Here is a 21,058-nt window from a genome sequence, read left to right as displayed (position 1 = left end):
GAGCATGTAGCTATTAACAATTGGCAGTTTCAGGAATTGTGCTGACTGATCCAGGATCCCAGCCATTGGATTTTCCTTTTTTTTTTTCTGTTGAATCAAGGAAAGCTCGAATGTGGTGTAGTTTTCTGAAACATGTCACTTGTGAAATGTGTCACTTCTTGTTAAAGCCAACAATGAAAACCCTTCTTGTTTCAGTGAATGACACTAAAACTGCTTTAGTGACTTCTGTGCATTCTCTCATTTTTCTCTTAAATGTCTTAATACCACAATCAAATGTTGTTGTTCCCCAAATGATCTTACCAGTCTGTCATACAGAAGTAAATTGCTTCTGTGATGTTTTCCCTTGATGAGACTTTTAAAGAATCTTAAACCAGCACAATTAAATAAAACAAAAATGACAGCATCCCCATACAAACTACTTAAATTTCATGTCATTTCTTTATGGTCACATGGGAGATTCTGTCCTTAACAGCTTGTGGGATGAGAAGAGGAAGGAAGCCGGGCTCTTTACTTTACCTGCTTCCTGCAATAATTTAGCATTAAATATGGGACATATTTAATGTTCAAGACCAATGTTGCACTTCAACTTGAAGCCTGAAACTTCTTTTTTTCTCTTCTGTCTCAGACAAACAAGAAGGAGAGGTTCCAGCAGGTGCAGTCCATGATGTTGGACCTGATGGAGTGGCGCTCCCAGCTCCTGTCTGGGACTTTGCCCAAAGATGAGCTCAAAGAACTCAAACAGAAAGTCACTTCCAAAATTGATTATGGTAATAGGTAAGTGGCCTAGGCTGCTTCTGGAAAACCTGATTTATTTTAAAGCCCATCCTCGAAGAGATGATGGCAAAGTTTTCATGTTTGCAGTTTTGTAACTCAAAAATCTGATTCACGTTGAATCTTCCTTTTCAAACCTCTCCCTCTTACTCCTGGGGTGATAGTGGATACTGTGGGGAGGTTTCTCATAATAAAGTGCCTTTTCAAAGTATTAATTTATTTGTTAATTGTAAATATATGAGCTTGTTGATTGCAAAGGTCTGATGTCAGATAACTGGGCCTTTATATACACATAACATCAGTGTGCTCAGGACTGAAAACTTGTCCACCCTTTACAAACACAGTCTATGTTTGCAGTGTTATGTGACCCTCAAAAGTGGTGCTGACAGACCATGGTGAGTCTGCAGACACACACATCCACACCCAATCCACTGGGGAATTTCCAGGCAGAATTCTGGTTCTGATAATAGAAGTGAAACCACCAGGGACAGAATAGTTATTTGACAAAACATCTCGTCTCCTTCTTGCTAATGAAAGGTCACCACAACACAACGTATTTTTTGACAAAAAAAGTGCTGCTGGTGGTGTTCCACCATCTGATAAAGGGAGAGAGTTAGAACTTGATAAACAAATCTTTGTAGTATTGGTTTTACAGGCAATGGGATCTGCTTATAAACTCTACTTAGCTATTTTAAGTGACTGTGGTGGTTGTGGCCTGAAGTCCTCTGTGCAGCTGAAAGTCTTCTTTTAGCTTCTAAAAGCTTCTAAAGTACCTGTGGCTACACATAAGCAATGACCACAAGATGTTACGAAACTCTGAACTTGTTCACTGTGATTTGGATGCAAATTTCTGATTAATTTTATTCACACAGAACAGACTGTGGGATATACTGTGTCCTATTACACTGGGTGGAGCTGAATGGTCACTCCAAGACAGGGTTTGCTTTGAAAAACTCCAGTCAAAGCTTTGATTAAGACAACTCATTAACACTTATTTGCCTTCAGATTTTTTTCCACACTCTTCTTTCCACGTTATGAGACAGTGAACTGCTTCCTTTGGAACAGTAGGGGTCAAGGGGGTGTTTAAAATTATTTGAGATTGCACAGAGGAGTAGTGAAAGCTGGCTAGTGTTTGTAAACACCTGGAAGGGTGGGGGTGGGTTGGGTTGTGTGAAGGAAATTTGCCAAACTGTGGAGAAGGAATAAAGGGGAACAACAATCCTCTCTGTGGGAGAGGAGATTGAACACCAAATCAGGAGGGCTTGTGGATTATCACGTAAAGTGGTGGAGATATTTTATATCCTGGCACAGAATGCTTCAAACAGCAGCAGCAGTGCTGGAAGGGCAGCCAGAATACTCCAAAAATTGGGAAAAGTACAGTACAGCACAAAGAAGGCCAATTTTAGAGGGGGACAGAGGATTGAGAACCTAGACAGGGATGAAAGGCTGTCTCTTGACATGAAGATACAGTGGACAAGATATGTAGGATCTATGGAGGTAAGACTTGAGGTTTTAGTGTTGAAGGGAAGAAAAAGAGTGGAGAGAATAAAGACATTATTTGTATGAGAGCAAGGCAGAACAGAGCACAGCAGTGATTTAAGTAACAGGGCTGGGAGGGTGAGAGAGCAACATAAAAGCAGAAGGTAACAGGAAAATTCTGCACATCTTGATTACAAATGTTGTGCATTAAAAAGCAAAAGTGATGAGGACTGTTAAAGTCACTGAACAGGGTGAACCTATTTTATGTTTTAATGCTTTGGTGACATTATTATAAATTTCTAAATACTGTACAACAACTTGAAAACAAAATCATCTGGTTTAGTTAAATTTTTCTTCGGGGAAATACAGTTGCATTTATTTAGACTTTATTACTTTAAAACTTCAAGTCTCTCCTTGTGTATTACATTTCTAAGCTTTCGTTATATAGAGAGAAATTACCCAGCCATTATTTGTATTTTCACAGAATCCTTGAGCTTGACCTGATAGTTAGAGATGAAGATGGGAATATCTTGGATCCAGACAAAACCAGTGTCATCAGCCTATTTCATGCCCATGAAGAGGCCACAAATAAAATCACTGAGCGAATCAAGGAGGAAATGGTAGGAATGTCTGGGAAACTTAATGCTTCCTTTCCTAAAATCCAACCCAAAAACTAGTCTAAGGGCTGAAGGATGTAATGTTCTGCCATAAAAGATGGAAACTTTTGCCTCTGACTGTAGGAGTAGATTCATATTCCTGTGGTGTGAACACAGCTAAGCCTCAAATTCAGTTAGTTGTGTTTGTGCACTGGATTTGGGCTGTAGGCTGGGCTGAAAGCCTCTGTCTGAAGCTGGTTCTAAATCCATTCTTGGATTTCTGTATGGAAATACATCTCCTCTTTCCATCTGTGGACTACTCAGTGGGCTGAATTGCACCGTGAGTAGTTACACACTTGGAGTTCAGCTGCACACTGTGAGTAACCACAGCTGGTTTTACAAGGTCTTGTGGCAGCAGTAGTTGGTTGCTAATGTTGCTGCCTGCTAGTTAGTCTGATGAAGCTGAATTTAAGCTCACTGAAGAGGCACTAAGGTGAACTCAGCATAATCTTGTGGACACCAGAAGTTCGTGTGCCAGAGCAAAGCTGACGAGTGCATAAATTTCATCTTCTAAATTGCAAAGCAGGTGACTACAGTCCCTTGACCTTTTTCTACATTAAATCTCTTCAGGGATTTTTAAGCCTCTTTGGTTCTTTTCTCCATTTATGAGAAAGTAAACTGTAAAAAAGCAAGTAAAACACTTGAGAGAAAACAGTTGGGTTGTCATGAGACTTCAAGAACGCCCATGACAAACCACTGCAAAAAAAACTTTTTGAGTTGTTCTCAACAGTGTCACTAAACAAATGTTGCTCCCCACACATCAAAATGTGATTAACATATATAAGGAACTATAAGGAAACATAAGGAAAATATAAGGACAATATAAGGAAAATTAAACTTGGGAATCTGCAATAGACTGTGGTGACTTGCTTTAAAAATAGAGGCAAACAATGGGTTTAGGCCATCAGGTGTTAAGTAGCTGCTTCTTGGGGTATAGGTAGAATTCAGGAGCCTATTTTTGAGTCAGTGAACCTGCTCAGCTGTGTCTTGATCTCAGCATGTTATTTGTCTCCTCTTCAAAGAGACTTATTTCATTTTGCTGGTGCTTCCAGCACACTGAAAGCCCGTCATGATGTGGATTGCAGACCTTCTGCTATATCTTGCTGTGTCCAAAATTAATTCTTTCAGACTTACAGGCTTACCTCTGTACTGACATCTTTAAAAGTGGGGAAATTGTTTCCCCCTTTATGTAATTGCCTGGTGACTGAAGAACTGAACTTACAGGAGAGTCATAGAACATCTCAAGGTGGAAAAATCATAAGGACCATCAAGTCCAACTCCCTGCTCTCTCCTAAAGGGTTTTAAGTTGCTGCAGCATAGCAAAAACACTGTTAAGCATTTTAGGCACAGTATTTTACCAAAATTTGAGAAATGGACTTCAGAGTAGCTCCACTGAAAGCAGCCTGGGGGAGGTAAGGTTTTGAATATATTCATATGCAAGAGTGAAACTTAATCTGGCACTTTTCTCCGGAGTGAAAGTAAATTTAAGATTCTCAAAATAGGAAGGTTCCTGGAGGTCAAGGAAGAAGGGAAGAAAAGCAGTTTAGCTATTGTATTGCCTGGAAAAAACCAATAAAATAAACCCTGTTCCATTTCTGAAAGGAGAGCCCTGCTGGGAAATAAGTTTACAATCCCATACAAAGGAAGATCTTACTCATACCAAGTCCTCTAAGTGATTTAAGGCACCTCTGTCATTAACTTTGTCATTATTTGCACATGGGGTGGCCCCCTGGTCTGGGTTCAGTGTTTTCCAGAACCAAGTCTGAGCTTTTTATCTCCCTGTGAGCAGGGAGGGCTCAGAGAAGGAAGGTGGGATCTTCAATATCTCTGTCATTTCTCCACTTCTGACCTGGTGACTCTCCAGCTTCCTTGCAGAAGGGGATGTTAACCCCTGCTGAAGCCTGGTGGAGGGTCAGAACCTTATTTGCTCATCGTGTCTGCCTTATTAAGCAAAGCTTTGAGAGCAATGTAAAGGGCAATTCTTATTTGCTGGAAACAAGCATTTTAATCCAAACTTCCTACGATTTTTCGAGATTCACTTTTTATGATATGTAACAGTTAAACTGCTTGTAGTATCCCACCATTTTAATTCCTGGATCCAGCTAATGATTTCCCTCCTTCTGAGCAGTCCAAGGATCAGCCAGACTATGCATCATATTCCCGACTGTCTTCATCCCCCACCCACAGCCTCTATGTGTTTGTGAGGAACTTTGTCTGCCGGATTGGAGAGGATGCAGAACTCTTCATGTCACTCTACGACCCACAGAAATCAACAATTATCAGGTAAACTTTTTCCTCTTTTCACTGGAGAAGAGCAGCAAAAGCAGCCAGCCCAAATGAAGTAAAATAATTGCCACCGTGCTAATAATGCAGGGAATATAGAAATAAAAGGGACAAAACCAAGAGCAAAGTGAAGTGTGGACAAAACTAGTTGCTGGCTCTACTCAAGGATTCTAGGTTTCCAAGTATTTTGTTCCTGGATTGAACGTTGCAGAAGTTTGGAGAAGCCTGAGCCTGCAAATTTAAGAGATTGTCGTTGCAAATTTAAGAGATTGTCGTTGCAAATTTAAGAGATTGTCGTTGCAAATTTAAGAGATTGTCGTTGCAAATTTAAGAGATTGTCGTTGCAAATTTAAGAGATTGTCGTTGCAAATTTAAGAGATTGTCGTTGCAAATTTAAGAGATTGTCGTTGCAAATTTAAGAGATTGTCGTTGCAAATTTAAGAGATTGTCGTTGCAAATTTAAGAGATTGTTCTTGATGGGGAATACTGTGGTGTCTGGGGTCAAGTGCTGAAAGAGGGAAAGTGGAAAAAAATGAGAGAAAATTATAAATGCCAAAACAGATTTTGTTTCTGTTGAGTATTTCCACCGAACAGACTATGATAATGGTGATGTTTTCTAAAAAAACAAAATATGTCAATTTGTGTTATGTTCAAGTTATTTTTTCCAAGCTTAGTGATGATATTTGTACAGTGTTTTTCTTGTCTTTTTAGTCTGGTATTAGATTTAAACCATCACCCCAGAGTGCCTGTTATGCAGCTTTTTTTCTGTGCCATGTAAGGGAGGAATTTTTAAATCACATGACAGTGAGATATTTCTCTTCCAAACAGTGAGAATTACTTGGTGAGATGGGGGAGCCGAGGCTTTCCAAAGGAGATTGATATGCTCAACAACCTGAAAGTGGTGTTCACAGTAAGTGTTTCTTGTTTACTTCATACTGGTAAATCCAGTTGTCTCTTCTCTGTGGTCACTGCCAGAACTCCTGCAGAAGGGACAAGGGGAAGAAGGAAACAAGAGACAATCTTGGAAACAGAGCAAGACTCTGAATGCTTTAATGTGCCAGTGCTTCAGTGGCCTTTCTTCAGAAGAATTTGTTGCCTCTTAGATTTGCTGATGACTTGATATTTTTATCTGCTGTGTCTCTTGATTGCTACGATTTTCTCTATTTGTCTTATCTTATATTTTCTTCAAATTTTATCCTTTCAAATTCATCCTTTGTGCTCAGAGTGTTTTGTTCGTTGGAGGTGTTTTTGTTTGGTTTGATTTGGTTAGTTGTTGTTTGTTGGAGGTGTTTTTGTTTGGTTTGGTTTTGTTAGTTGGTTTTTTTTTCCCCCTGTTGATTTCTAAGACTCAGTTCCTTGCTGGAGGTCCTGTTTCAAAGTCACAGCTTGGTTTTTCCTCAAGTAATACTTCAATTCTTTTCTGTTTCTACCTTAGGATCTCGGAAATAAAGACTTGAGCAGAGACAAAATTTATTTAGTGTGTCAAATAGTCCGAGTTGGGAAGATGGATCTGAGGGACAGTAATTCCAAGAAATACACCCAAGGGCTCCGGAGGCCTTTTGGGGTGGCAGGTACCTGATGTCTCCTGTGCTGGAGCTCAAGCAGGACCCAAGGGATATTTGCCAGCCCTGGAATGTGGAATCTCTACCAAGACACCTCAGAACACAAACCAGCTCTATCAACTACCTTCTGTTTGGTTTTTTTGGTTTTTTAAGTCCATAAAGACTTAAAAACTATATTTTAGTTCAAGTCAGAAATGTGCTTTTGGATTTAATGTTGCTATTATTATTGATTAGTTATTTATTATTAATTATATGATAATGCAATTATTAAGTATATAATTAAGTACACAATAATACAAGTAATTGTTATTAATTTTTAATTATATTATTATTAATTTCCTGGCTGTATAACTTCCTGCTAAGTGCAAATGAAAGCACAGTGGCAGAGTTTAATGATAGAATTCCTTGCAAATGAAATCAAGCCCATGATTATGTTCCCAAAGCATCACCAATGCACTCATACCTCTATTCCCAGGATTAGACCAAAACTAGTCTGAATTCTCCCTTTTCTCAAGGTTTGTAGTGTGGACTTTGCACTAAATGCTCTGCCCCACAAACCTGCCCCTGTTGGGCTGCACTGCTTGCTAGTGAAAATCCATATTTCTCAAGAGGAACAAGAACATCATCCATAGACAAAAAGAGCCCTTTTGCAGTGCTATTATATATTTTAATGATTTTTCTTTTCTCTCCTCTAGTCATGGATATCACAGATATCATAAAAGGGAAAGCTGAAAGTGATGAAGAAAAGCAGCACTTCATTCCCTTTCACCCGTAAGACACTCCTAGATCTGTCTTTGATAAGCACAAGAATATTTATCTGTCTCTTTAGCTCTAACAACCTGAAATGGTTGAAGAATAAGTTTTCCTTTTAATACTTTTATGCTGTAACAATGTTCATTATTTAAGTGTGACTTGAAAAGGCATTTAGGATTTGACAGGGATTCCACAGCATGTTAAATAAATGTATAATTCTATGAATGTGCTCCTTCAGACAGCTGGTACCACATACTATTTTACAAAACCAAGCCAAATAGTTACCCCTACTCCACAGTAAGTTTTACAAGCACAGGTAGCTACTAATTTATGAATTTGGTTCTGTGTTGAATTTGAGAAAAATCTGAGAAAAAAATGGGTTTCCTTTAAAAAGTAATAGAATTATCACATATTATTTTCAAAAGGAATGCCAGACCAGCTGCCTAAAACTGTGATGCTCACAGATCCAATGCAGAGATTCCAGTATTTACTGGGAAGATCTTTGTGCATCCCACCTAGCACTGCTGCCCTGTGCTGTGGAGAATAAATTTAATTCTGAAAGACCCAGCTATGACACACTGGTTTATTATTTCTCTTGTTTCCAAATTGATCCAACGTGTTGGTTGTGTGAGAATTTCTTTCTAAGCTCAGAAGCAGCTGATAAAAGTTCCAAGTTCATTTCTCTAGCTGTTTATCAGGGAGAGTGGAGGGGGCTGGAGGGGCAGGTTGGTGAGGGTGTTCCCATGGTCACTGTGGCCCCAAATGCCATCCTGAGCTGGTCACTGAATCTTTTTCATTTCTGTGTGCACAGAACTGGAAGGGAGTGGGCTGGAATTTGAGGGAGAGAGAATGAAATTATAGAACATATCACAAGAGGGTCCAGTCCAGCAAAGACGACTGAGGCTGTTTGTCATTTATGTTCTGGTCTGATCTATTTAGCACTTAATTCCTAACAGACATTGTTGTTTCTCCTGCAGGGTAGTGGCAGAGAATGATTTTTTACACAGCCTCCTAAGCAAAATCACTGCTTCCAAAGGAGACAGTGGGGGACAAGGTAAAGTGCATTTCTATTATTTTCTTTTAAATAACAAGGTGTTTTTGTGACACTTCATTTTATATTGTTTGCCTTTTAAACACATTGGTTTATGTTAGAGCTGTAGCACCACCATGGTGGTGGGTCAACTTTGAAGCTGGAAGTGAAGAATCATGAGTTTGTTGCAGAATCTTAGAGGCTGATTAAACTGGTAGAGGCACTTTTGGACTACAGGGCTTTTACTTTCATCTTCAGGAAGTGAGGAAAGTGAATTCTTATCCCTGCTTTCCTGAGTGGAAGAGGCAATTATTTGAAGACAGGTTATTTTTTTCCCTACCAGAAATGCAATTTTTTCCCCCCCTCCTTTTTTTTTATTTTTTTTTTCTTATTAACAGGTGTCTGGGTGACTGTGAAAATGCTGGTTGGAGATGTGATTCAGACTAGAAAGGACTACCCACACCTGGTGGACAGAACCACTGTTGTTGCTAGAAAGCTGGGATTCCCTGAAATCATCATGCCAGGTAGGAGGTGCTTTGTTCTGGAATAGGAAGGGACTTTTTCCTCTCATTCCCTCTTTTAATGAGCAGCAGCTGCAGCCTTGCTTAGTTCTGTAAGGGGTAACTCAGAGGCTCTTTAGAATTCACTCTAATATTGTTCCAGTATTAGAGGCTTATATAAAACAGTGAAATCCTTGGAAAATATTTGCTGGCACTGAAACAGAAAAAATAAAATCAAGACAGTGAGGGATAATCCTGTCTCCTTGTACATTGTTTTCATGTCCTGCCAGTAGATTATGGGTGTCACTTCAATTTTTAATTACCCTTGTTTTTATTGTAACTTATCGCTGTCCTTTGATAAGAATAAACATACGAGTTTACAATCTCTTTATTTTTTTTTATTTATGACAAGATATCTTCCAATTGAAATCCCTCTCTATGCAGTGCTTCTTTTTTTGAAAAAAAAAAAAAACAAACAAAAAACCCAAAAAAAACAAAACCAAAAACAAAAACAAAAAACCAAACAAAAAACAACCATCTTAAGCCTTTCCCTCCTAACCTAAGTAAAATTTCGATACTTTTTAAAGTCATAGGAATTCGTTGACAGGAGAAAATTAAACCTCGAAGCTCCCTCTAGAAAGAGAGCTGTGAATTTGGGGAAAATTCCTACTGGATCATCCTCCACCTCACCAGCAGGTGTCGGGGCAGGACGAGAATTCCTTCGAGTCCCTCGGAGAGCTCCTTATTGTTGCGTTCGTCATCACGTCGTAGTTTCTCTTTAGCTAAGAATAAAAACTGAAAAATTATGTTCAGATGGAAAATAATACAATTTTATCTGTTTCAAAAAAGGAGATACTTGTGTGAAGTTCAGTTGACCCTTTGCTCTCACAGCATTTTAATTGATTTTTAACCTTTCGATTTGTTTTTTAGGAGATATAAGAAATGACATATATATTACACTGCTTTATGGAGATTTTGATAAATACAATAAAACAACTCAGAGGAATGTGGAAGTGATCATGTGTGTCTGTGATGAAGAAGGAAAAGTGTTGCCAGTAAGTCTTCTTTTTTTTTTTCTGTATGAAAAACATACAGAAACATGAGTTGTGTTTTTGAAGTAAGACTTAACTAACTTATACATTTTTAGGAAATACCATTATTCAAAGACTTGTTAATCCCTTACCTGTGTCAGCTTATGACATCTTGTGACAGACAAGTTTTATGATGTTTAAAGTGATCTATCTATTAAAGCCCTATAAATGTCTTCCATAAAACTGTAGCAAGGAATAACATTGAATGACCTATTTAAGCTGTGCCAAGGAACAAATGCTGATTCTGACAATTACTGCATTCTTACTCTGGGGTTTTTCTTGTGGGAATTCCCAGAGGAATTCAACTTGCACATTAAAATGTCAGAAGTACCATTTCTGCTAATAACAAACCCTTGGTTCATGCCAGGATTTGTGTCGTTGTCCCTTGAATTAAGTACATGGCAAAGAATGAATTAAGTGGCGACAATCAGACCTGCAACATAAATGTTTGCAGTGTCTTTTTGCTTGTCTATTCCTATTTTGAAGATCTTTTCTTTTCCTTGGGGGTTTATCACCAGTTTGGTATTCAGGGGGATTTTTGACCTTTCCTTTTCTGAGCTTTGTGTTGTTGTGATCATGAGGATGAAATCATAATGACACTCCCTGAGACAAAATAAAGATGGAGTAACTCACCGTGGTTCACAACTTGCAGAAATGTTTTTATGACCTAAAATGTAACTTTAAAGCTCTAGTGAAGAGAATCCTAAACCCACATAATGCTTAAGGTCCACAGAACAAATTGTAACTGGTTACAAAGCACTACCTGTACCTATGGCAGCACCCAACCACGACTTGCATGCACACAAATTATTCTGTATTCTGTCTAATCACAGTTAATATGCTTAAAATACATAGACACCAAAGTATTCCTGAAAGAATTAAAGCTATTACAATGCATTAAATCTTGCATTCCAATATTCTGTATGTTCAGTTCTGCAAATAGTAGGAGAAAGTGGATTTGTCACATTGTGTACGAGCTGAAACACCACACCAGCTTTCTGTAGGTAAAGTGCCTTAGGCATGTTTAAGCAACATGTTGAGGAGTCAGTTGAAATGCTGTTGATTGCAACTAATAAAACAAGTAATTGGTTTTCCCTTTTAGCATCTAAAAAAACCCCCAGCCAATAATTGATATTAATTTCAATGTTTCCCGTTATCCAGATATATGTTCACTACACTGGAAACTGGCTCTGTTTAGGTATCAAAACAGTTTCAGAATAGCTGCAGAACCAGCCCTGGTTTTACTGTTGTGCAAGTAACTTTTGTTCCACGTGAATGCCACAGGATACATTCAAACAAGTGGGTGCATGAACCTTGAAGGATCTCTGCTCAGGCAGATGAGACCCAGCTTTCTGCTGTTAAATCACTGTGACCAGACTGCACAAATCATCCCCAGGCATTGGCATCACACCCTTCTGCTCCCAGGGCACCCTGGGGTTTGAAGCAGGCTTCTGACACTGCTTCCTTCATGCACTTCAGGTTCATGTCTGGTGCCTGGTGAGGTGTCAGGGATCTTGCTGCTCCAGTGATCAGCATTACAGGTCAGCCAGACCGGGCAGATGCAGGTCAAGTGTCTTCACAGAGTCACTAAAAAACCCTGAATTCCTTGGTTGCCACAGCTTTTGAACTTGACCAAACCTTTAACTTGCATCTTAGTTCTGATAGTCTTTAGACAGTGGGAAAATTTGAAGTGTTTGATATCTGTGCCTATACAATGTTCAGTTTGGAAGGCAGCTCTGGTGGCAGCCAAGCACTTCTGAGATTCTGCTGGAATAGAGCATTTTAAAGTAAATGGAGTAAAAAATAGAATAATGAAGCTAGATTTATTTCTTTTCCCTTTGTGTGTTTCTTATACTAATTGAGGTGATGTCTTGGTTACTTAAATTCATCAATTGGAGAAATCCAATCTGTTGCATGTTCCTCACGCCGCTCTTAGAGTCTGCTGTGTGACCCTTGTAAAACGAGATTACACTGGCCCTGCCCACAGATCGGGGCAAATGTTTATTTTCATTGTGTTCACAGGCTTGGAAAGCGCTGTATCTTCACATCAGCGCTTCCCCTCTGTTGGTGCTGTCATTACTATTCAATTTTAAATGAGGCCATGTCTAAATTCAAACCGGCTGGGAGGGCAGGGTGCTGAGCCTGGGGCTGAGCTTGAGCTGAGTTTGAGCGGGGCTGAGCTTGAGCTGAGTTTGAGCTGGGCTGAGTTTGAGCTGGGCTGAGTTTGAGCTGGGCTGAGTTTGGGGCTGGGCTGAGTTTGGGTCTGGGCTGAGTTTGGGGCTGGGCTGAGTTTGGGGCTGGGCTGAGTTTGGGGCTGGGCTGAGTTTGGGGCTGGGCTGAGTTTGGGGCTGGGCTGAGTTTGGGGCTGGGCTGAGTTTGGGGCTGGGCTGAGTTTGGGGCTGGGCTGAGTTTGGGGCTGGGCTGAGTTTGGGGCTGGGCTGGGTTTGGGGCTGGGCTGGGTTTGGGGCTGGGCTGGGTTTGGGGCTGGGCTGAGCCTGGGTTTGGGGCTGGGCTGAGCCTGGGGCTGGGGCTGGGCTGAGCCTGGGGCTGGGGCTGGGCTGAGCCTGGGCTGGGCGCGGTCGCTGCGTTGATGCCGCATCCCCCTTGGGGATTCCCGGGTCGGGACTGCCGAGGGCGGCTCTTTTCGGCGGTTCTTTGGTTTTGCTCAAGTTACAAAAATCCCCGCAAATTAACGAGGCACTAAGCGCTGTTTTTTCCCCTCCTTTTGTCAGAACGCCGTGTGTCTGGGCGCTGGGGACAAGCCCGTGAGCGAGTACAGATCGGTGGTTTACTATCAGGTCAAACAGCCGCGTTGGATGGAGACTCTGAAGGTACCGCTGGGATGCTTCTCGCTCTTTTCACTTCGGAGTATCTCACGCAGAAAGGTTGCACAGCATCAGCTTTTTCTAAAGAACATCTTGGCCCTGATACAGCTGAAGGAAGGAGCCTTAGTCATACATCGGTTATTAGAGATACACAATCACCCAGCCTTGAAATTTGACCTAGAAAATGATGTTGGGATTCTGTTCAGCAGAGAGGATGAGATCAGCTCAGATAACCTCGTGTCCTAACAGTGCTTGTCAAAAGTGAAAGATTGCACTTGTTTCACCGTGGTGAAACAACAGAGATTAGCAGCTTCAATTAAAAAACAAACAAACAAACCAATCAAAGGGAAGTGCCCCACCCACCCCCTCTCATGATTTTAGAGGGAAAAAAACTGCCTTGGTTTTCTTTAGAGGCACACTTAATAATTATCTAATCAAGCTTTAATGTCTGTGGTTGGAAAATGCCCAGAAGCTGCCAGAAATGGTTCTTATAAAGCATGTATGAGGCTTCCTAGCAAGCATAATTTCTTTTTAAGACAAAATAGCCATGTATGACAAGTCTGCAATTATTACCTAAAGGTGTGTTGCTGTGATTGTGCAGCAGAGGGAGGGAATGGAAGTGTAATTTCCAACAGAAGCTAATTTGTTGTTTTGAAAATATTGACTCATTCTGTTTATTGCTTACTTTACTTGTTACTTTTGAAAATTATTCTGTAGTTCAGACTTGTGCACAGAAGTAATAACAGTAGATCCTGTTGAAAAGTGTAGTTAACACGGAGGAGTGTTATGTAGTCAGATTTGTAAAGGGAAGTTGTGAATGGACACAAAGGAGTGCAAGTCTTGAAAGTTTAGAACTATAAACCTGATAACATGAAAATTCTTGCTTTTTCTTATGTTGTTGGCCTTTTTTGTTGTGTGTTTGCCCCAAAGGTTATGTATTAAGAATAAAGCACCTGAGAGTTGCTGTGATTTTACTCAAGGCTGTGATGCTAAATTTAATCACAAAAACATAGTCTATTTATTTTGCTAGAATTTTCATACCTTTTTCACTTGTTTATTAAACCAGTTGTCAGAAATGTGAAAGTTGCACAGTGCAGCTGGATAATTCTTTGGTTAAGGGGGTGAGTAAGACTTGCAGTGGGGTTATTTTCTAGCACACAAGCAGCTGTGTGCATTAACTGTGTCCTGTGCTTCATTTCTTTGGTTTTAGGCTTTGAGCGAAGTCTAACAGATCGTTCCTTATCAGCCACCACTTCTGTTACTCAATAGTTTCAAGTGGCCTGTGAAAGGAGTTAGGAAAGCAGCAGAAGTGGTGCTTGTTTCTTCTAAAATAGGAGCTCATCACACCTGAAACCACTTTCCACCTCCACCCCCCTAACTCTCCTCTTGTTTTCTGATTTTGCCAAAGGTGGCAGTGCCCATTGAGGACATGCAGAGGATTCACCTGCGCTTCATGTTCAGGCACAGGTCGACTCAAGAGTGTGAGTAGGGAATTCTGACTGTGGGGAATTTTAATTCATTGGTGAGTAGCCAACTGAAAGTCTTTTTTGCTCTTCAGCCAAAGATAAAGGAGAAAAGAATTTTGCAATGGCTTACATAAGGCTGATGAAGGAGGATGGAACAACTCTGCAGGATGGCATCCATGATTTGTTAGTCTTAAAGGTATTGCCTCGATTTTCTTCCTTTTTTCCCCTCACAGCACACTTTTTTTCCACTGTTCTCTTTGACTGCTTTGCATCTTTACTTAGTGATAGACTGATTTTACTATTCTATCAAAGATAATATGCTTTTCATCTGAAAAAAACGGTGTAACTTGTCCCACGTTCAGTAAATGTTGCTCTGAGTTTCAGTCAGAAATTATTTAAGAGCAAATAGAGGTGTTTACTCTTAGGACTTTTTCACTGATATTTTTGGTTTTGGCCATCTGCAATATAGAGAAAGTTATGCTGAAGCTCAGCAGCTGGGTGGGTACCATTACTCTTGCTGAAGGGAGGGAATTGTTTGGTTTGTTTAAAATCTTTGTCACATGAATAATCTGGGAATGCAGTCTTAATGAACTGGTTGTTTGGAACTGCCCTGTGTAGGGGATACAGAAGTAAAAGCTTCAGGAGTCTGATTTTTGGATGTGAAGAATAGTTTTGGCTGGCCCTGATAGGACACAAGCAGCATCTTTGGCTTTGTGAACTGAAGCAAGGGATGTTTCAAGACCTTGGTTTGGGTTCCCCCCCACCTTGGAGAATGGTGTTTAGCAGGAACCAAGAACCAGAAATCACTCCCAACACAAAAGAAACTTCTCAGGGCTCTTTTCAGTCAACTAGGTTGCTGTGATATCAATAGCAAGTGAGATGCATCCAACTAAATCAAGTTGCTTAGGTAATCCAAAAAAAAGATTGATGGCAGTGTGTAGTTATTTATCTTGTCTTCATTGAAAATTGATAAATACTGAGACTGGAAGGAAAATAACCATCACATATGACAGTGTGGGTAATGTTGGTTATGAAATTCCACCTAATTCGTTTCTGCATCAGCCCAGTAATTTTTTCTTAAGTGACAGCATGGATGAGAAATGCTAAACAGAGTTGACCTAATTTATGGTTGTGAAAAATAGACAGATTTTCTGACATATGTTTGCCTATTCTAGTATTAAAAGCAGTAATTGTAAGCTGTAAGTGTTTAAAGCAGTCATACATCTGGCCTCTCAAAACAAGTAATTTGAAAACTGCCAATTTAAAACACTGTACTGTATTTTTAATGCCTTCAGGCATTGGATCTTTTTGATAGACTTTCAAATCAAAATTTCAAGTCTTTTCCCCATTGTCTGTCTAAATTGTCTCAAAAAGAGGAGGTCAGGAGTTTCTTTTGGTTCCAGAAACTCTGAGAGTACTTATTTGGCAAGCTTGATACAATCAGACATGTTAGTAATGTCTTCTGGTTTGCTGCATAAGGATTTTGCCTCTTGTCTAAGTCTCTTATAGTCAATTTTTAACTTTACCTCTTGTTTGATAGGAAGTAGGAACTGTACATCTCTGGTCACTGAATCAGATAAATACCCCAAGGCTTTAAAACATCTTTCTAGATTTTTGGTTTTGTAACTCCTTGTTTGTGCACAGCTGTAGAATGAAGGGCTGCAGTAGAGTCATATCTGTCGTGGGGTTGTAGCTTTATGTGACACCTCAAACTAATCAGGGAGATTTTCTGAAGTAGTTTTGTTAAAGAAAAACTCCATTCTGTAAACAGTGAGGAGTGTGATTTTTATTGCCTTTGCCTAAAATCACTTTCTTGTCTGGGGAATAATAAGTTGAGACACAGAAAATATGTGAGGGTTGGGGCACAAAACTTGATGAAACAGAGGAGGGAAAAATACCTGTTGGCTCTCTGGTTTTGTACTGTTCATTCTACTGAAAACCATAAATACTGTGATACTTGTCACTTAGTTACTGCAGTGTATTGTCTGATTTAAAATTCAACCTTACCATGCCTTTATCTTTTATATTAAAGGTCCAGTCCTCAAGGTGATGCTCAACAGTCTATTGTGTTCCATAGGTATTGACATTTTAAGGAAAGATTGGCTCTTGTTTTTACTCTGCCAGTGATGTCACCCCTCACAGTCCCTTAGTGCACCTTAAAACACAGACCTGCATGATTTCAGTGAGGTATTTTCCCTGCATGCTCATTTCTGCCTTTCTTTCTGACTAACACTGACTCCTGTAGGAGCCACACTGGGACTTGAGGATCCTTTAGTGCATTGGCTGAAGTCCACGGAAACAGAGATTTTTGTTTACTTCTCTAGAAAACACAACCTAAGCCTACTTTTAAATCCAGTGGCTTGTAGTATGTGATGGCTGGTGTGTTGTTTTTCAGGGGGACAGTAAGAAAATGGAGGATGCTGGTGCTTATTTGACATTACCTTCCACACGTCAGCACGTGGAGAACAAAGGAGCAACCTTAGTCAGGAGCTCGAGTATCGTGGGGGGGCTCTCAGTGAGCTCCAGAGATGCATTTTACATTTCAACCCTGGTTTGTTCCACCAAGCTGACTCAGAATGGTGGGTATCTTCTGAGCAGGCAGTTTAGAAAGAAGACACTTGCAGCAGTTGATGATAGTTTTAAAGTGAGTGCCTGTCCATCTGTGTTCCATCAGTGGGCTTGCTGGGTCTCTTGAAGTGGAGGATGAAGCCAGAGCTGCTCCAGGAGAACCTGGAGAAGCTGAAGATCGTGGATGGAGAGGAAGTGGTGAAGGTACATCTCTAAATAGTTATTCCAATAACAGTTGTTCTCCCTGTCCCTCCATACCGTGGCAGAGCACGTGGTCAATAGTTCCAAAACGAAAATGAAACTGGAGACTGAGTCACAGCAAACATTGAAACTGAAAAAACCCGATGGTTGTACTTTGTTTTTTGATTGTCATGCAGTTCAATGCCTTTGTCAAGGGTGGTTTGCAAAGGACATGAGCAAAGCTCTGCATTAGAGGGAGCAAAAAGCAAACAGCTGGACAGGATTGTTCGCTGCTATCCAGCTTTATTCCTACTTGTTGCTCTCACATATCTCTGGTATTGGCTATGGGCTGTGGGGATTTGCAAGATTATTACCAAAACTTGTCTGCTTTCACTGGTAATTAATTTATTGGGATTCTTTTCTTCTCTCTATTGTTTTATGTTGCTGGAAATTTTGTACCTGAATGGAAAATTCAATACCAGGAATATTATTTTGAACATTGTTGCTTTAGACAGATACATGTATGTCACAGGTCAACTTTTGAGCATGTGCAGAAAATTTTATAAATGAACTTGATAGGAGATGAAGGCAGTAATGGTAAAAATATTTCCTATAGTCTCTGTTCAGCTGGTTGTTTTTGTCTATCTGAAACATCACAAACAATTCCTGCTGCTTTCTTTGTAGTTCTTACTATTAATTTATGTGTTGATATTAAAACCAAGATGTGCTATGTACCCAATGAAGCACTTTATTAATTTAATGAGTATAATGTGAAAAAAAAATGTTAATATTTTGGAAAATGGAAGACACTTACATTTGTATCTTTAAATATAAGCATTAAATGTCTCTGGAGAAGAGGAAGGAGAACTTTAAAAAAAAAAAAAGGGTAGATTTTTTTTAACCATTATGTCCCAAGTCACTGGGATACTTTCCTTTGATTTAAAGCAGGCTTTGAATCAGAGCACAGAAATATGAAGAGTTTTTTTTAATCATCATGTATATGTGAAAATAGCAACTACTAATCTGTGTCACTAAGGAAGTAGGAATGCAGTTTTAGAGAGTTATGTCATTTATATAATATTTTTAGCTTTTCCATAAGCTTTGAGCTAAGCATGTATTATTGATTGCTCATGTGTCTGAGGATGTAGGTTCTTAAAATTAAAGAAACTAGAGCCTAAATCCTTACAAGTGTTTACTGAATTAAAGTGATGTTTCAGTGAAGGTATTAAAATTCTAATTTGAGAGAAACCAAGTCTGCCCTCTGAAAAATGACTTGTGAGGTTTTCAAGTTGAATTGGTCACCAGTTTGTCCTTTCATGTTGTTCTGTAGTTTCTCCAAGACACCCTGGATGCCCTGTTTAACATCATGATGGAACATTCCCACAGTAATGAGTATGACATCCTTGTCTTTGATGCACTGGTAAGAGTCAGCACCAAGGATTTAATTTGTCAAAGCAAAGAACCTGATAAGTTTGAATGAGCAACCAAGTGGCTCATTTCGGGGAATTAATCTTTAAATCACTGCAGAGCAGATGGAATATTACTAATTGACTGAAAATCAAGTTTCTTTAAAAACCCTTAAACAGTGAATTATCAGAAATATTTCAGAGGGCTAACATTTAAATTTGAAATGTGGCTGTGGCTAATTCTGTCCATGTCTGTTTAGATCTACATCATTGGGCTCATTGCAGACCGTAAGTTCCAACACTTTAACACTGTTTTGGAAGCCTATATCCAACAGCATTTTAGTGCAACACTGGCATACAAGTAAGTTTGTTTTCTCTTCCTTCTCTTTTTCTTAAACCTCCACCATCACATTAAAGAAAGTAAATCCTGTTTGTGACTTATCTGATGTAATGAATGGTGACTGCTGTTTGGATGTTGCTGTTTGCTTATCTGGAAACAAGCCTGCCTCTGAGACACGTGTGATTATAACTGGAATTAATGAACAAATAGCAAATGATTTGGGGTTAAATGATTCTTGGGCATTTGTTGGTTAAATGATTCTTTGGCATTCAGTTCTGTGGTTTGGATTTTGCTGTGTCTGAGCACTTCACCTGTATCCTGTCAAGTTTATCAAAAGATACTTTGCTGTAAAGCCTCTCCCTTTATATCCCTGGCCTTGAGCTGAAAAGCCTGAAGTGAGGACTTGAGGATGTTCTTAACCCATTTACAGAGGTTTCCACGTGTTTTTTTACATCAAGCAAACTCAAGGGGGGAAAAAAACCTCTTTGGGAGCTGTCAAGTCTTCCTATGCATTTCAGTGTGATGTTGCACCAGGAGGGTTTCAGTGCAGTGAAGTGGAATTTTGGTATTTGTTATGTGTTCTGCTGTGAAATGGAGTTTTAGCATTTGTTACATGGTCATGACAGTGGGCAGGTTGACACCCTTGTGGTGGAGTTTTTTATTTATATTTTTTTACGTTTTGGAGCTGCCAGACAATGCCCAGAGAGGAAGACATGGGTTCACAAAACAGGGTAAAAATTGTGGAGGCATATTATCCAGTAAATTTAATCCTGGATTCCTACTTTATTTAGAAAAGGTTTTAGCAGATGATTGTAGGAAGGGAACATCTTCAGTTAGTGCTGAGCTTGGGGAAGTGCTCTAACAGGGTGAATGTGGTTTTATAATCTACCTGAAACCTTGTTCTGGCAGCTTAATGGGGTGTCAGATTGAAGCAGAACTGTAATTTGGGATATGAATAGTACATGGAAGACTTGAGCTGAAGGTTTGGAATAGTTGAGGATATCTTCTGGTGTCCTGTGCCGAATTTGTATGTTCTAACTCAACAGCAAATGCCACACAAATCATGCACTGGGCCCTGAGTTTGCTGGAGTTGAAGGGCAGCAGTGCCCAACCAGCCCTTTCTCACCTTCCAGGGAAGTTCAAGTTGCATTACTGGGCTCAGAGAGCTCAGGTGCAAACTACATGTCCTTCTTTAATCCTCTCCCACTCCATATGTAATTAGCACATGTAATTTAATGTGTAAATTAATGCCATGGTGAAGGAAGGGCAGGATGGGTACAGAACCTCTCAGGACAGCCTTATTTGCATCAGATATTTCTAAGCCTTGCCTGGCTGGGAGATTGTGATGATTTAATCAAGGGGGTAGAGGCAAAATAATGATGGTTTATGATTGTTCCCCATTTCATGAGTTTTCTTGGCATTATTGATCCCAAGCACATCATGGAAGATTCACTCCGTTTCAAGCATCATTTATTAAATAAACAAGTAGCTGAAAGTGGCCTAATTCCTAGTTAGGAAGGAAATACTGTGTCCCAGACATATTATAACCATGTTATGATATGGTCTGTTGGCCAAACTGTTGGAATTATGTATTTATTCAGCTCCTATTTAGTCATCCCTTCATCTTGGCTTTTCTGGAGTTCTGGGAGGACTCACATTGACCATCGAGGCACTTGGAGTGGGCTGCCCTTAAATCCAAGTTGGATAAATTTTGTTAAAACTCAGAGAAGATATAAAAAGGAGGAAATGGAAACACACAATGAATATAATGCCCAGAAGGCTGAGAGGCTGCAAACACAGTATTTTAGTCCTGAAGTGTGAGTTAGGCTGGGGATATGTATTAGTTACACAGAGAGAGAGGGAGTTTGGTTTTGTTTGTTTAGGGTAGGGGACAGTAAGCTTCCATTTTTGTACTGAAAATCACCCCCAGTCACCCAAATCTTAATTCTTATGGCTGCATTAAGGTCAAGATTACATCATTAATATTGGTTTAATAATTTAAGATGGTTCTAGAACTATAAATGAAGAGACTGAGTTTCAGATGAACTTTTGCACTTCTGTAGCAAGTTGTGCTTTGAGCACAAAGTTGCTTTTGGATACAAAGTAAGAAGTGTTTAAATAAAATAAATAAGCAAATATTACTGCATG

General features: G+C 39.7%; 1 protein-coding gene across 1 annotated transcript in view; it reads left to right on the top strand.

The window, feature by feature from the left end:
• The window catches only part of DOCK2 (dedicator of cytokinesis 2), a 165,264-nt gene that overhangs the window by 13,104 nt on the left and 131,102 nt on the right, over positions 1–21,058 (top strand). Inside the window, exons 6-21 of the mRNA XM_051793680.1 lie at positions 626–774; positions 2,735–2,870; positions 5,035–5,189; positions 6,018–6,099; positions 6,625–6,760; positions 7,447–7,522; positions 8,482–8,558; positions 8,933–9,058; positions 9,965–10,089; positions 12,858–12,956; positions 14,359–14,431; positions 14,509–14,612; positions 16,812–16,995; positions 17,091–17,188; positions 18,495–18,584; positions 18,831–18,931. Coding sequence (XP_051649640.1) covers positions 626–774; positions 2,735–2,870; positions 5,035–5,189; positions 6,018–6,099; positions 6,625–6,760; positions 7,447–7,522; positions 8,482–8,558; positions 8,933–9,058; positions 9,965–10,089; positions 12,858–12,956; positions 14,359–14,431; positions 14,509–14,612; positions 16,812–16,995; positions 17,091–17,188; positions 18,495–18,584; positions 18,831–18,931 — 1,811 coding nt within the window. The remainder of the gene's footprint in view (positions 1–625; positions 775–2,734; positions 2,871–5,034; positions 5,190–6,017; positions 6,100–6,624; positions 6,761–7,446; positions 7,523–8,481; positions 8,559–8,932; positions 9,059–9,964; positions 10,090–12,857; positions 12,957–14,358; positions 14,432–14,508; positions 14,613–16,811; positions 16,996–17,090; positions 17,189–18,494; positions 18,585–18,830; positions 18,932–21,058) is intronic.

The sequence above is a fragment of the Manacus candei genome, unplaced genomic scaffold (assembly GCF_025592945.1).
Source record: "Manacus candei isolate 608988 ecotype Guabito, Panama unplaced genomic scaffold, ASM2559294v1 h1tg000037l, whole genome shotgun sequence".
In the NCBI taxonomy this organism is placed as follows: Eukaryota; Metazoa; Chordata; class Aves; order Passeriformes; family Pipridae; genus Manacus; species Manacus candei.
Note: the sequence above shows the minus strand (reverse complement) of the source record. Positions and strands in the feature narration are given on the sequence as shown.